Genomic DNA, 15,696 nt, shown 5'->3' on the forward strand with positions numbered 1-15,696 from the left:
CACCCCCCACTTCACCAAATTGGGAGCTTCTTGAAATGCATGGGCAAGTTAGAAAAATGCGTTATTTCTGCATCCCCCAATTCATGAAGCGCGCTTGTGCTTGCCAATTTCTGCTGCAGCCGGAAGGGAATGTGTAAACAATGGTGTCGGGCAGGGCGGTGGATGTACTTCTATGCACATTCCTTATTTAAAGAGAATGATGCATGCATATGTGCTGCACTGGCGCGTCGTCCCCTGCGCAGAGTATGACACCTTTTCTGACCACTTTTTGCATTACCAAAATATTGTACTGCCTGTTTACGGAAGCCGTGTGTTGGTGAACAGGTTTACATTTCCACCCCTTACTTGGGATGGAAATGTAAACATAGAACTGCAGGCGACTGGCCCTTTAAGTCGCACCTTAACAACTGAGTGGACGGTCAGGGGCCCGCTAACATCGACAGACCAGTCTTTCCAGGCTCGTGGGTGCTGTGCCTGCGAATAGCTGTACTTGCTCAGACCAAATGTTTACTCATTTAAGGCGAGTCAGGCCATGCAGGAAACTGAGAACATTCCCGCCACTTCCACAACACGCAAGTCCTCTTTGTGAATATGTGTCATTGACTGTGTTGTGGAATGGTTACACGATGCAGGGCGCATGATGTGATATGCGAATCCGGCGCTTCTCTCACCCTGCGCCTCACGTGTTTGTGAACCAGTAAGTACTGCTACATACAACTGCACATTTACGTTTCAAAAGGAACTAGGTGTAAGAAAATAAATGTGTGTTCTCTGTTCTGCTAGCCTGTTCATTTCTGGATGTGTCCTGCCACTGAAGAAATGAGCTTTGTGCTGCATGCATATTAACCTAGACCAGAGGACTCCCAGTGGTGTCTCTCAGTAAAAAGTAGCACTGCCCTCTTAGACAAAGAGAATTACCTAGAGAAAAGGTTTGCATTTGGGCTAATTTGCATACCCACAATGCCTTGCTGGTGTGGCTCAGAACTGGAGGTGCACTTCCAGGGATGGCTACTAGGTGGCATTGTGGAGCGTGTGACTTGGCTCACATGGACTATCCTACTTTCACTGACCTGAAAAGAGTCAGAGTCGGTCTTAAAATACCTGGCGCGTGCGCGACTTGTTGTGACTTCCTGCTGCTTTTCTGGTTCAGTGTAGGGGATGCAATCAGTGTGCCTATGATTCTAACAGCCCTCTTATTTCTTCCAGATGCAAAGAGTTTGGCTGAAATGCTGATGAGGTAAGAAACACATTTAATTCCATCTCAAGTGTGAAATCCTGTTGCTGCTCAGGCACTGGTGCGCTGGGCCTTCCTGTCTCCTTCCATTCCGCAAGCAAGTCTTCTTTATTGCAGGAAGAGTTTTCACACATTTGATCCAGAGGTTTAGCAGAAAGGAACTCCTTCTTAACCTTTGTTGGGGTGAGTCAGGGGGGTTGCTAGGTCGGGAAATGATCCACGGCTATGTAATGTCGGGACTATCTGGACTCAGGGCTAGCAAGCCTTTTGTTTCTAGCCCTTGAGCGTCTATCTGCGGCTACAACCAAAAGACCTGGGTTATGTCCCCCTAGCCAACCCTAGCAACGCCTCTGGGGTGAGTAGATGGATTTCTGATGCAGTCACACCCCTGCCCACTTCTATCACTCTGTCTGCCCGTCTACCCTCCATCCCCATCTCTTTCTCTCTCACGCCCTGCCTCTCTCGCCCCCTCCCCAGCAAGCTCTGACTCTCTCTCTTGCTCTCTGTTGGGGTCATTTGAGAAAATTGGCACTGGAGGCGACCACATCCATTTGCACTTCTGTGCAAAAGGTTGCCTCCATGCACTTTTCAACTTTTCAACCACATAGTAAAAAAGTGAAATGTACAATGCAGGCAATTTCACCACACTTGTCCAGTGCTGCTGTCAAAACGTGTACATGCTGCCTGCAATTAACGTTCGCCGGAGAAATGTACAATGGTTTCCTATGAAATTCATCTGCTTTTGCCAGGTGTAAAAGTCTTGCGGATACTATAGGAAGAAATTGGTGTAACACGAGCGTGAAAACACCTGCTGGTCTTACCCCATGTGGTGTTTTATGGTGGACCAGGGAAGCATGAATGACATGGTCTGTCTGTGCAACGCCCCCACCCCGCCTCAAGAAAAAAAAAATGAAAACTCCCCATGATCACTGCAGAACATTTTAAGACAGGCTAGCACATATATGCCCATCTAATTACCTTCTTTAACGCTTCCTTGGAAAAACCAGCCCCTCCTGGTCTCAGAGATATAAATATATATGTACGCAGACCCACACACATATATATAATCTAACTTCAGTTAAAGGGGGGTTATGGGTGCAAACAAAACTCAGCCACTGCCATCATAATACATGGCCATGTGTACTGCTGTTGACAACTCTCTGTGTGCTGGTTCCTCCTGCTAATCAGCTCTTCCAATTATTTATTTACAGTGATGACATATTTGTTGGCTGTCACATGAAATGTGCCCAGGGAATGCACTTTGTCCATGCCCATTCCCCCAAACCCAATCATAGTGACCACTTGCCAGGGCCATTGGTGAATTTTACAAAGGCATGCCATTTAACCCTAACCCATGCTCCCACAAGCCACCCAAAGGGGGCCCTGGCCCTAGATATTGCCCCACCCTGGGCCCCCTCAAGCCAGCCATACAAGGCAGAGACCATGGGGGTCATTACGACCTGGGCGCAAAGGGATGCCGGGCACCAGTAATGACACCGGTGCCAGTATTCCCTTTGCGCCCTATTCCGAGGTCCCTTTGTGGGTCCCTCCCTTAACGCCTGGTTTTACCAGGTGTTATGGACGGGACCCGCAAAGGGATACCAGGGTCAATAACGGTACCGCAATTTGCAGTACCGTTATTGACGCCTTCCCCCTTCCCATTGAGCCTTATGGGGGCTCAAATGGGAATGGGGAATGGCTTTTCAAATGGGGACTTACCGGTCCCGCAATGGTTGGAATAGACCGGTAAGTCCCCATACCACCAAGTCGGTGGTGGTACCGGTATTGGTGCTGGTCATGGCGCTAATAGCGCCATGACCAGCACCAACCTCGGAATGAGGGCCCATGATTTGAAACCATAAGCATTGATAAGTTTAGAAAGGAATGACTATTGGTCATTCCCGGGACCTCTCAAAGCCACCTGTAGTCAGTTTGCCTAGGTCGGAGCCCAAAAGCTGTGTCCCAGGCCCCCAAGCCACTCATAGTGGCAATTGCACATGCTCTGGGCCCCCAACGTACCCATAATGAGCATTGTGCATGGCCAGTGGTGACAGCCAGTGGCCACTTTGGCATTTCTCTAGGATCCCCAAGGCACTGTAGTGGGAAGTGGCCAGGGCCAATGGTTGCTTTGCCTGGGTCATAGCCTTTGTCCATGCTCTGGCCTCCAAAGTCACTCATTTTGGCCACTAGCTGCCCTTAGTGGAACAAAGGCATATTGTACAATAGTTAAAAAAATAAGGAAGTAAAGCAAGAAAATAATGACATACTTCTCTGTAAGATATCTGAGATGCTCAAACTCTAAAATATGACTTATTGCAGATTTAGGAAAACTTGGAGGCAGAAGCCTCGGAGCAGCGGGATCAGGACTTTGGAATAGTTTACTGGTCACCATTAGAGAAGTAGATCATCACTGCCTGCCCCTTCTGCCTTTCCTCTTCATGAAATCCCATGGGCTTGACCGTTCATCATACAGTTCTGCAGTCTTCCTTGTCTTGTAGACCTGCTTCTGACAAGTCTCCCTTTCCCTTGACACTAATTTAGTGTACTAACTACCATGCTCTTAAGCCAATGTGTTCCATTGTGATGAATCAACTTCCGGGGCACGTTAGCCGAGGGGTGAATATTGGTTTCTAAACCATCAATCAGCCCAACACCTCGAATACACCAGAACGGATCCAAACAGATTAGAATAACAAGCAAATTATAAACCTCCTTGTTCAATTTTGGTAATGTGGTCGGAACGGCAGCCTTATCTCCGAAAGGTCGTGGATCGTTGGTTATTTGCAACACAGTGAAAATACAATTATCACCAAATGATAAAAGGGAATGTCCAGTCATGGTCTGGATACTGACAGGAGGGTAGTCGGTATGATTAATAGCCACAACAGTTTAAGTTTACTTGGCTTCAGCTCAAAGGGAACAATGGGCCTTAATATGTCTCTAGGGGACTTCTGTGTAGGAGCAGGAGGTGCAGAACCACAATATACCTTCTGCTGTAGGTGTTCTTGGTGATCGAGAGGGTTGAGTCGGCTTCAGGTCTCTTTGCATGCTTCTGTGACAGATTTCAAGATGGGAGTCTGCTGCAGGTATCAGGCAGCAAGACGGTTCGGCGAGCAAAGCTGAACGAATAGCTGCAGGCTAGCCTACATGGCGGTTCAGGAGCAGGAATCAGTATATCAGTGCTGATTAGCGGTTCTGAAGCACTCGTTGAGATGTCTCGGATGTCTTTAAGTGACGACGGCTTGACAACGGTCAGCGCTGCTGTCGGTTGCGGATCGAGGAACTCGACTGTCTCGACAATGTCCTTTAAGGTAGACGTTCATAGATGCTGGTCGAGGCACTTCTACCAGCTTCTTCACTGGGCTTGTGTCATCCTTTGAGGAGGATGGCCCACAGCTATGGAGTATGTTGCAAGCAGCTGCCTTGTCCTTGGGTTTAGGTTCAGAGACCTTTTGGCACGTCCTATCCAGGAATCATCCATGAGGCTTGCTGCAGAACTTAGCAGGACACGCTGTGTGCTGGCTGGGTACCGTTTCTGGAGCTGAGTTCGGTTTCTCCCTTTGTTCCCTGGGGAAGGTTTAGGGAAGGGATCTTGCTTCCCTCTTTTGATATTCTGGCCATCCATCACTGACAAAATCTGTAAGGCAGACTGTACCTTCAGCCTGGGTCCCAGTGTGCATTCTTCTTTTGTACTTCTTGTGAAGACTTCAGATGATCAGCCAAAAGAGGATTTCATCCTTCTATTAAAGCCAAGTGGGCCACAGTGATGGGTATAGGCTAAGCCTACCTGTTCTGATCTTGATGGTCGTGCAGATTATTGAACCTCCATGCCCAAGTACCGCACAGACAGAAAGGATACACTGTCTGTGCAATCTTTGAGGCCACAGGTGTGTTGAGCCGTCAATCAGGTAGCAGGAACGCCGGAAGGACCCCTGACCGCTGAAAGGCAATAGTTAATGGTTAAACATGAGCAGTGCAATTGATACGGGTAGCGGGTAACAATCAGTATTAACAAGGCTTACCCAGGAGTGTTGCAAGTGGTGTTCTAAATGTGGTAAGAGCCACAGATTGTTGGTAGTGGTGAAAGAAGCGTTCTGCACGGCTCGAAGGTGGGACACACCTGGGTCTGATGTAGATGGACCAGTAAGGCAGGAAGTTCAAAAACCAAGTTCCAAGATTCTAGATTCAGAGAGGATAATCCAAAGGCAGTCCAAGAGTGTTCCAAGGTCAAGGTGCCGGGGAAAACAAGGTGGAGTCCAAGTAACAGGAATCCGAGGGGCAGGCAAGACAAATCCAAAGAACAGTCCGAGGTCGCAAAATCCGTGATCAGAAACAGGTAAACCAAGGCGCTACACAATCCTCAAGAGATCAGCTGTGAAGCGCTGTACCCACGTTGCCAAGATGCTTTTAAACTGATTAAGTAACCACGTGATGTGTCTCACAGACGTGTGAGACGTGACGTGGTCACGGAACGCTGTTGCCGTGGGAGTCTCCGTGGGCGTGACCAGCCGTGAGCGCGCCTCCATGGTAACTGCCAGCGAAACAAAGGACGGTAGACGCCGGGGCTACAGGCTGGTGTCCTCCTACGCCAGGCAAACTGCTGGTTCTTTCTATGTGCAGGGACTGCTCTTGTTGTTAGGTGTGGTGTGGGGCTTGTGGTTGTGTGATTCTTAATGGGGCGAGCAACGGGAGACGTAACACTACCTTAATGAACAAATCCCAGGGTCCCTACTAACAATCTCCTGTATCTGTGAGGTCATAACCAGAGAGCTTTGCAACAGGAAAGGTAAGAGGGTGAAAACAGAAACAAGTTGTGCCCCAGAACTAAAATGTTGGAAAACTTGTCTCAGCAGAAAGATCTCTGGCCACACTTCCTTGTGATATTATGTCCCATGCATTTTACAGTCTGTTGTTGTTCAAAGAGTCTCTCTGGTTAATGGTCCTCTCTATGTGGTCCCTGTTAAAGCGGCAGGTCTGCCTTTTAGCTGCGGCAAGACCAGACTCTCTGGCTCCTGCAAACCACATTCTCGTGCCTTATGAATGGGGTCCCCCTAGCAGGGTGGCTTACTGTAAATACACAGTCCCAGACATAACAGCTCACTGTTATTGATACTGAGGGTGGGAGCTGGCTTCAGGTTGACACATTTACATATAAATGGTTTGGGGGTTTCCTGTCTCTTTCGTTAACCTTTGCAGCCAAGCCCCATGTGAGGCTGTTTGAAACACCCTCCATTGCTATTTTAATCAGTGCCACCAGCTACAGGGCCTAACAAAAAAGCAGGGGGGATACATGGAGCCTTTGTAAGTAAATCAGGCTTCCCATGTTAGGGCGAAGGTTGGCCCTCACCCTTTCTGGAGATGACATGGTGCACTCCTAGCTGTCACATTCCAACTATATATGACAGGGCAAACTGATCCTGTATGCTGTGTCGACCGAAAGTACACACAGCGTTTGTCATGGTGTGAGCATAGGAAAATATGTGTGGATTAGCCCCACACATTTTGCTAAGGTTGGTCTACGATCATTCCATTTAATAAAACATTTCAAAAAAGCTCAGGCGAGCGCACTACCACCATGCTCATGGTCGAATTCTTTACATCTATACACTTTGCGTTGTGCTAAGTTCTTATCTCCACTACTCTTCCTGCACTTTACAGATCTGAATGCCCTGTGAGCCTGTGAAAAGTCGGTTTCCAATCCCCTATTTCTACTGTTCTGGCTGCAGCATGAAACTGCACTGTGCGTGGTTAGCACCTTACAAACACCAAATAAAATAAATGTCTTGGCCGGTCTGGTTTTTGAGACTTGTGCAGGGTGCACCACCAGTTCAGGGTAGGGGCTAGGTGTGTACTGAAAAAATCTCAAGTAGATACTTTCAAGATATGAATTCCGAAAACAAAAGAAATGCAAAAATGTACCTTAATTTAGCATTGTTCTTGTGCATGTAAATGTTCATGAAACTCAACCACATTCGGCATGAGTGTCCAGATGTGCAAAGATCAGAAGCTTGCCAAATGTCGTGAACTTTCATGGGCAAAGTCAAAGGTTACTGATAAAAACAATATTATGTTTTAGTGTCATTACCACAACACCACAATATTACCTTTTTAAATAGCACTTAGTACCAGATCACCCATGCTTCTCAGTGCTGCAACAGTAGATATTACTAATTTAATGGTACTCATTTTATCGACCTCGAAATAATGAAAGGCTGAGCTTGCCCTGCAGGATTCATACCATTTTCCTGCAGGCTGAACGCAGATGATACCCTCGAGGTCTTCGCTCTGAGCCATCTTGCTGCCATGTGGCCATGTGAAGGACTGCACACTTGTAAGCAGTCCTCTCCAAGCAATAACGATGTCTTTTGTTAATGGGCAATGGGCTTAAATATAACACTGACATCAAGTTGGGTCTAGGTTTCCTTGTTAAATTTGCACCCATTAAAAAAAACAAATCGTTATTATTATTCTATTTATTGAGCATGGACCTAGTTTCAAGAAGTGACAGAGTGCTTTACAGAGGTATACACCAATAGAGATACATAATTGAGCACTTTTCAGAGGTAACAACAGAACAGATAAACAGCGGGGGATCGGTTACAGAAGGGCACAGAGGAGGGGTACAGCTGTACCGAGTGCTGGGGAGGAGGGGGGCGGGCGCTGTCTAGTGAGTCAGGTGGCGTGAGGGGTGAGGTGTTGGCCTAAGTGGTGAAATCATGAATGCCACATGCCATGCGTCTGCTTGCCCGGTTGCCATTTCCACAATTTGCCTTGGAATTTGGCTGTATAATTACACCAGCAAGAACATGTCGGTATTCCATGGGATATCAAGCATCTCAGCCGCATGAAAATGGAACCCGGTCGCAGATGCATGCAATTAGGTTATGTGAAGCAGATGGTGACGCGATGTCCATCTTTATGCTCTGCTCCCCTGCTCCGTCTAACGGAGGCATACAAATCACACATCTCATAAACTGCTGGCGGTACTCTGTCTCCACCAATCAATTACGATCCATTTCCTGCTATGAAAATGATCCTTTACTAATACAAAAATTACTGAGCAAGGGCTCATATAATTGCACTCGGTTGGACCAGTCTCATAAGTAATCCATGTTCCACCCACCGCACACCCACAATCCATTTCAGGAAGCCATTTTTAGTCTATGCGAGTTCAAAGATCAAGACCCCATTCCTTATTCCAATTGAATGATGAACATAAAATGCGATGATGTGTTATTGATCCAGCTTGTGAAGGTGCTCCAATATCGCTTTGGCCATTCGATCTGGGTTTTGTGCGCTATATAAATAAGTAAACAAATAAAGATATAGGAAAGGGGGAAAAGGAGCCAGACTCTTATCTTGAAAAGTGCCGCTGGTGTGTCCTATTCTTGATTCCATTCACTGTTGGCTGATGATTGCAAAATCCGTTTAATAAATGCAGATTCGGCCAATAGACCATTAAACACATAATCAAATGGACAAAAAAGCATGTGGATTTTTGGAGAACATAATCGAATCTGAAGATTTTGAAGATATCATGATTTATAAAAATCTCTAGGGCTATTGATCTCATTTTGCAATTGAAGTGAAACTAACACCATTTACAAGAACCTTTGTGGACAGTGAAATATTTTTTTAAAAAGCCAAGCCATGGAATCACTGTGAAAACACTAGCATTCTCACTTGCCAAATGGCCAGCCATGTGCCTCAACATAGGCAGGCAATGCCTGGGCTGCAGATAGGAAGCTGCGTGAGCAATAGGACATGCTGTTCTAGAGCAACAATGCAGCAAGGCTGATGCATCTAAGTCAAAGATCATTGTCAAATTTCACAATCCTGGACACATTTCTTCTCTTCCAGGCTAATCGCAATGTAAGGTGCGGTTGATTCCTCCAAAACTAACATTGAGAACCTGGGGGCTGCATCTGGAAAAGGAACTTGGCACGGAACAGCCGTGCTTGCATCGTATTCCCATGGCCCCTTCTGTAATGCCCAATGCAGCAGCATGCTTGTCTCATGAGGGCCAATCTCACATTTGGGTTAGGGGAATAACCCATTAAAATGAAGGAGAGACATACTAATGATGACCAGTATAGTATAGTGTGTGTGTGCAATGTGTGACTTTGCTTGCATGCATGTGTGTGTTCTGGGACATGTTATGCTACTATGCTTTTGTACTGCAATGAATCACGACCGTAGCAGATTTCAAAGTGCTGGATCCTTGGACCTGGTGTACCGTGCCCCAGTTTGGGTTTTACAGACCATAGTCTGCTGGGAAGAATAGCATCAGCAAGGGTGAAGTGGGAGAAAAAGAGGGTAAAGAGTTTGCAGACACAATGAGGAAGCTTGAAAGGGCTAAGTGCTTGTGCTATTATGGATGCATGTTGGTCCATTATATATGGACTATCTTCTAGAAGGAGGCGACACTAAATATTAAGGGTTGAGCTAATACAGCAATAATACCTGAGCTGGCGACCTGGATCGGGTGATAATGGCCCTGGCCCACGTTGAAGGTGCAAGCAAGGCGTGGGCCTTAACAATGGGCCTTGATTCCATTACCGCCCGATGCAGCCTGCCGACGAGGGTATTATTGCTATTAGCACCTTGGGTTTTTAATTCATGGTGCTAATAGAAATGTGTTTGTTTGAATTAATGGCGTGCACCAGAGGCGTTGCTGCGGGGGCAGAGGGGGCTATAGCCCAGGGTCTTTTGGTTGTAGCCCCGGATAGAAGCTCTGGTGCGACAACCAAAATTCTAGCTAGCCCTGAGTCCTGCCAGTCCGGACATTAGCTTAGCCCCTGAACTTTTCCAGACTTAGCAACACCCCTGGGGTGCACGTTTGCGGCATCCCGTTCATAGAAACATAGTCACCTAAGAGGGCCATCATCATAATGGAAGGTGGGCCTCCATGCAGAGCCCCTCTTCCATTTCCATGGCGGCCCAGGTTGTGGCAGTGGTAGCGATACAGGCGCCAAAGCAATCAGGTAAGCGGGGTGAGGTGGGGCAAGGAGTGGAAACCTGAGATGGGGGTGGGGGCATAGCGGGGCGGATGCTCGCAGCATCCAGAATGCTTGGAGCACAGTCTTGGATTGTGGGATTCAGCCAAGGATCCGAGTAAGATGATGGTCTGCGGCAGCGGCCCGGGTGCTAATATAGGCAATAGGATTCCAAGGAATGTGGCCAGCTAGTTCTGTGACAAATCTATGAGGTAGATAGTCTTTGGATAGTCTTTGGTGAAACTGCCAAAAACATGGCGTACCTGTCAATAAAGCAAAGAGATGTGGCTAGTCAAAGGCTTCTGACCAGTAAAAAGCAATGACATCCAACTTCGTAAAGCTGGCTAGGTTGGGGTAGAAGAACCCCACTGTAGAGGCAGTCATAGGCAGAGCGGAAGACACGTTCTAGAACATGGCACATGTGGATTATGTGTGTGTATTTGACTAAGAAGCATACTAACGCGTGGCCATCTGATTGTTTTATTGACAGTAAGAACACCAGGACCTCTGACACCCTGAACAAGCAGCAGACACTACGGATGCACATCGACATCCCGCGGGCCCAGCTTCTGATCGAAGAGCGAGACACCATGGAAACAATAGGTACCCTGGCTGTGTAATAACTATGTGGCTTTCATAATAGCAGAGTCTTGCAGCGGGCTTTTGGTCTGAAATCAGATTAACCTGAAAACATGAATGACTCTCCAAGTTTTAAATAAGATTACATTATGTTTTCAACTTTTGCCTTAGAAAAGATTTCTGGTTTCTCAAACCTCACCCTGACAACCCCAAATTAAGTATTGACAGGGAAAGAGCATTATATATGATGAAACTGACATGTCCAGTAGATGCGGGGTGCTCTCCCGTGCAAGTGTGAAGTGCCTGCCTGCATCGCCTAAATGGTCATCTAATCCTTAGCCCATTTTATCAACTCATAACTGGAAACAAGACCCTCCCCCCCATTTCTCCCACCCTGACATAACTAAGGGGGGCTGCACTTGCTTCCCACCCCATCCAGAATACTCTCAAAGACTGGCTTCACTACCCATGTCTAGCTGCAAAACTCTGTAGCCCAGGCAGCAGGCCATCACTAGGCATCCGATGAAACTGGTATGCAAGGAAACAGAGCAGGAAACAGGCCTTCTCTTGCTATGCCCCTGCCTACTAGAACACCATCCCGGTGGCAATCGTGCCCTCGCCAATGCTCTTCCAGTCAATAGATAGTTGTCCACTAGGCTCCATGCATTCCCACATCACATCCCATGCCGTGGCCGGTACATCTCACGCCACATATAGTAACTTTCAGCAATACATGTTGTACCAATATGTATTAACTCTTTGATTGTTGAAATTAGCGTGTTTGGCTCCTCCTGTGCTCACCTGACCTGTCCTACCTAGATGCCAGTAAGCGGAACTTGTGTGGAAAAGAAAACGCCGATTGATTGAAATGTTTTGGGGAATGAGCAAATAACTGCAAACAACTGAACCTGTGATTCTCATGAAGCAATGAAACAATTGGAGGTGAAAGTGCTGGTGTAACACTCTGGTAATACCCTCTGCTACCCAACCCCACATACCTGAAACAGTGAAGTAACAGAGATCCAACGCCCAGACGGACTCCACATATGAAAGGGTAATCCCCACCTCAAACTTCATTATCCCCGATTTCTATGGGTTCTCCTTCCTCTCCCGGGTACACATCAAATCAAGGGGTTATTGTGTCAGAGTGCTTATGCTGCTCATTCATGCCAGTGGTAAAGACTCCCTCCGCAGCATTCCATTCACCCCCATACAGGGAGGTAAAGGGAAGGATAGTAGATACTGCGGATATGTAGGGGTAAGGTAGATACAAAGGGGATACCCTCTAAAAATAAACAGAGTGCAGGTGTCTTTTGCACTGTAACAAACAAAGCACCAGTTACTCATAGATCCTACAAAATCCCTGTGCTTCATCATACCTGGGATACAGACTAAGCTCCTCCCAGTCGGCCAATCAGGTGACATTTTTCAGAGGATACATGCACATCTCTGGCATACAGACTCAGTTCCCCCAATCAGGCAAGCGTGTGAGAGGTTTCACATGATGTTGAGATGTCTCTTTTCTATGTGCATGTAAAATGGCACAGATCCTTAATGTTTGGCTAGTAATGCAAGCATGTGATATGTTTCAGATGAGGTAGAGACATATCTGGGTTACAGACTCAGTTCCCCAGAACACACAATCATGTGATATGTCTCAGATCATGTATGGATGTCTCTAGGATACAGACTCGATTACCCCAATCAGATATGCATATGATATGTCTCAGATCATGTATGGATGTCTCTAAGATACACGCTCAACTCTCCCAATCACGAACGTATGAGATATGTTTCAGGCAATGTTGAGATCTCTCTTGGTTACAGGCCTGGTTCCCGCGACCAGGGAAGCATGTGATATGTTTCAGGTGATTTATGGATGTCTATAGCATACAGGCTTGGATCCCCCTATCAGGCATGCATGTGATATTCTTCATATGATGTATGGATGCCTCGAGTATACAGGTTTCAGTCCCCAGTCAGTCTTGCATGTGATACGTTTCAGATCATATATGGATGTCTCTAGAATACAGGCTTGGTTCCCCCAATCAGGAAAGCACGTGATATGTTTAAGGAGATTTTGAGATCTCTCTGGGTTACAGGCTCGGTTCTCCCACTCAGGCTAGCATGTGATATGTTTCAGATGATGTATTGATGTCTCTAGGATACACACTCAGTTCTCCCAATCAGGCATGCTTGTGATATGTTTCCGATCATGTATGGATGTCTCTAGGATACAGGCTTGGTTCCCCCAGTCAGGCATGTGTGATATGTTTCCGATCAGGTATGGATGTCTCTAGGATACAGGCTTGGTTCCCCCAATCAGGCATGTGTGATATGTTTCCGATCATGTATGGATGTCTCTAGGATACAGGCTCAGTTCTCCCAATCAGGAAAGCACGTGATATGTTCAATGAGATGTTGATATCTCTCTGGGTTACAGGCATGCATGTTACATGTTTCACAGGCCGTAGAGATGTCTCTTTTCTGCTTGCCAGAAAGATGGCACAGATCCTTAATGTTTGGTCTCCTGCACTGTTTCTTTTGACACACTGACACACTGCAGAGCTGTGTGAGCCTCCACTCCGAGCGCCTAATGAGGTGAAAATGCCAAAAGGCTTTCTCTAGGATTAGAGAATAAATGGCCGTGGAGCCGTAGAAAGTGAACGTGTAACCCGCAGAGCAGTTGGCATGTGCCTCTGTAGCTTGGCAGAGCTTCACACACTTCCCTGGCAATGCAGCAAATCCCTGCCCTCACCTGAAATGTGCACAACTGTGCTAAGCCTTTATTAATTTGGTGTTCTTTCTCACTAGAGCCTTTTTTGGGCAATCCGTTGTAACCCTATCCTTATACAGGGTTGTCCTGCACACGGCTTATTTGCAAAGTTTAAGAGTGACTGTAACTAGAAGCAATTAAGCAAGCTCTATTCCTTTGCTTATTTTATTTATTTGTATACATTATTGGAGTTTTGTAAAGCACTAGATTGTTTGCAAGCCACCACTAGTTAAGCAATGGGTTCACCTTGGTCTTAATCATCCTGCGCCCACTGAGAACAAGTGTTTTTTTCCCCTAGGTCATAATTGTGGGAACATAACCTTTATCATGATAGGTCAGAATTAGCACCCATTTGTTCTCTGGAGGAAACTTACTTTGATATTGTGGGCAACTTGCAGAATGTTTGCCAAATCCAAAATGAATTCCCCCAGTTGTTTAGTGCAAGGACAGCCCAGGTTCTCATTGGGTTATGTTCTGTTCTCGCCCTCAGCCAATGCTTTGCTTACATTGACTTGTGGGTCGGAGCGAATGGAGTCTCTACCTTTGATCACCATAGCAACATCAAGCCATCGATGAGGGAGATGCCATTGCATTCCTACAGAGCTGATCTGCATCTGATTTCAATGACATGCGGCCATGTGAACCCTGAAGTCTTACGATACCCGACGACTGGCAGAAAACTTAATATTAGAAAATTCTGTGATCTGAAGTGAACAGGACGAACAGGTTAAAGTGCAGGTCAGAATGTATGAAGTAGTCAAAAGCAAAGGAGATGCTTTACAATGTCAAGCCAGACCGTCACCTCTGTAGCTCAGGCCATACCTGCTTGAACATGACATTGCTTGTCACAGCAGCAACCCTCCTCTCCCTTAGACATCGTCTGCTTTATCCAATCCCTCCCTTCCCCATCAGGTCACGTGCAGATAGGTTTAACCGGTTCAAGCCTCCTGCCAATCATGGCCTTGGAGCACTCAAAGAACAGCCGAGTGTGGCAGGGACTTCCTCAGGACTACTGAAGGGGGCCAGAGATTTTTGAAGATATGATAGGATATTTATAACGTGCTTAAGCACGTTGCCCCTGAGCTATCCTCCCGAGACATATTTCTTTAAACTGAACTGAGTCAGACCGTGGAGGCAAAGGAATGAGTTTCCATAAGTGGGAGTCCTGCGTGGAAAATGACCAACCCCCAGTACAGACCTCAAAGTAGGGGGTCACTTCCAATAGATTCCTAGCCGGGGAGTGCAGGGCGCTAGTGGGGAAATAGTGTGCAAACAGATCTTGAAATAAACAAAAAAAGGCAAGCACTCCCAGAGGTCAGTGCTAAAAATCAAAGTATATTTATTATCTCAGAAAAGAGCATTTAAATCACATAATAACTAATTGTGGGTTAAAAGATCTTACAATAAAGTGAAACTATTGTTTATAAATGTGGGGAAAGGAGAGTAACAGGGCCGACCATGGTTTCTCCAGTCCACAACAACTTGACTGCACTATGCAATGCCTTGATGAAGCCCGATAAAGGGAGAAACTTTAGCACGTGCCACCACCAGGTTAATGCTGGCTCAAAACACAGCATTCAGGCTGCCAGTTTACCCACATTCCAACATAGCTTATAGGGCATGTAAAGCTGGAGATCTCAACTCGGGCAGTGCCGGGAGGAAAGTCAGAAAGTTAGGGATAACGAGAAACAGATAAATTGTAGAGGTGCTGTGGGCAGAGGATGGAAGGTAATTCCCTTCACACCATGCGCCCTTTCAGATCCGGAAGTATATTTTTGAGAACCCACATGAAACTGTTTTCCAAATGTTAAAGCGGAAAGACCTGTAAGATCTTCAATTCAACAGTAGGCGATAATATGTACAAAATAGGACATGTGCTGCGTTATTATTATTTTTCCTTCTTACAAACTAAAACCCTAGCCCAGAGGTACCAGGGTAATGCAGAGGACAGAAATAGAAATGTACAATCAAACAAAATCATTTACACAATTTAAAGTGGAAAAAGTGAATCGATAAAAGAATAAAACAAAAAGAGCAATAACATACAATTAAAATAAGAAGAAATACATTTGATGAATACACTTAAAAAAGGGGATAGACGAGAGAGGAGA

General features: G+C 46.3%; 1 protein-coding gene across 3 annotated transcripts in view; it reads left to right on the forward strand.

Moving 5' to 3' along the window:
• DSCAM (DS cell adhesion molecule) overlaps positions 1 to 15,696 on the forward strand; it is a 1,793,910-nt gene that overhangs the window by 1,584,728 nt on the left and 193,486 nt on the right. For all 3 annotated transcript variants that reach the window (XM_069636048.1, XM_069636050.1, XM_069636049.1), the window contains exons 28-29: positions 1,207 to 1,237; positions 10,721 to 10,833. In XM_069636048.1, the coding sequence (XP_069492149.1) occupies positions 1,207 to 1,237; positions 10,721 to 10,833 (144 nt within the window). The remainder of the gene's footprint in view (positions 1 to 1,206; positions 1,238 to 10,720; positions 10,834 to 15,696) is intronic.

Source organism: Ambystoma mexicanum, chromosome 7p (assembly GCF_040938575.1).
Source record: "Ambystoma mexicanum isolate Mex_15411 chromosome 7p, UKY_AmexF1_1, whole genome shotgun sequence".
In the NCBI taxonomy this organism is placed as follows: Eukaryota; Metazoa; Chordata; class Amphibia; order Caudata; family Ambystomatidae; genus Ambystoma; species Ambystoma mexicanum.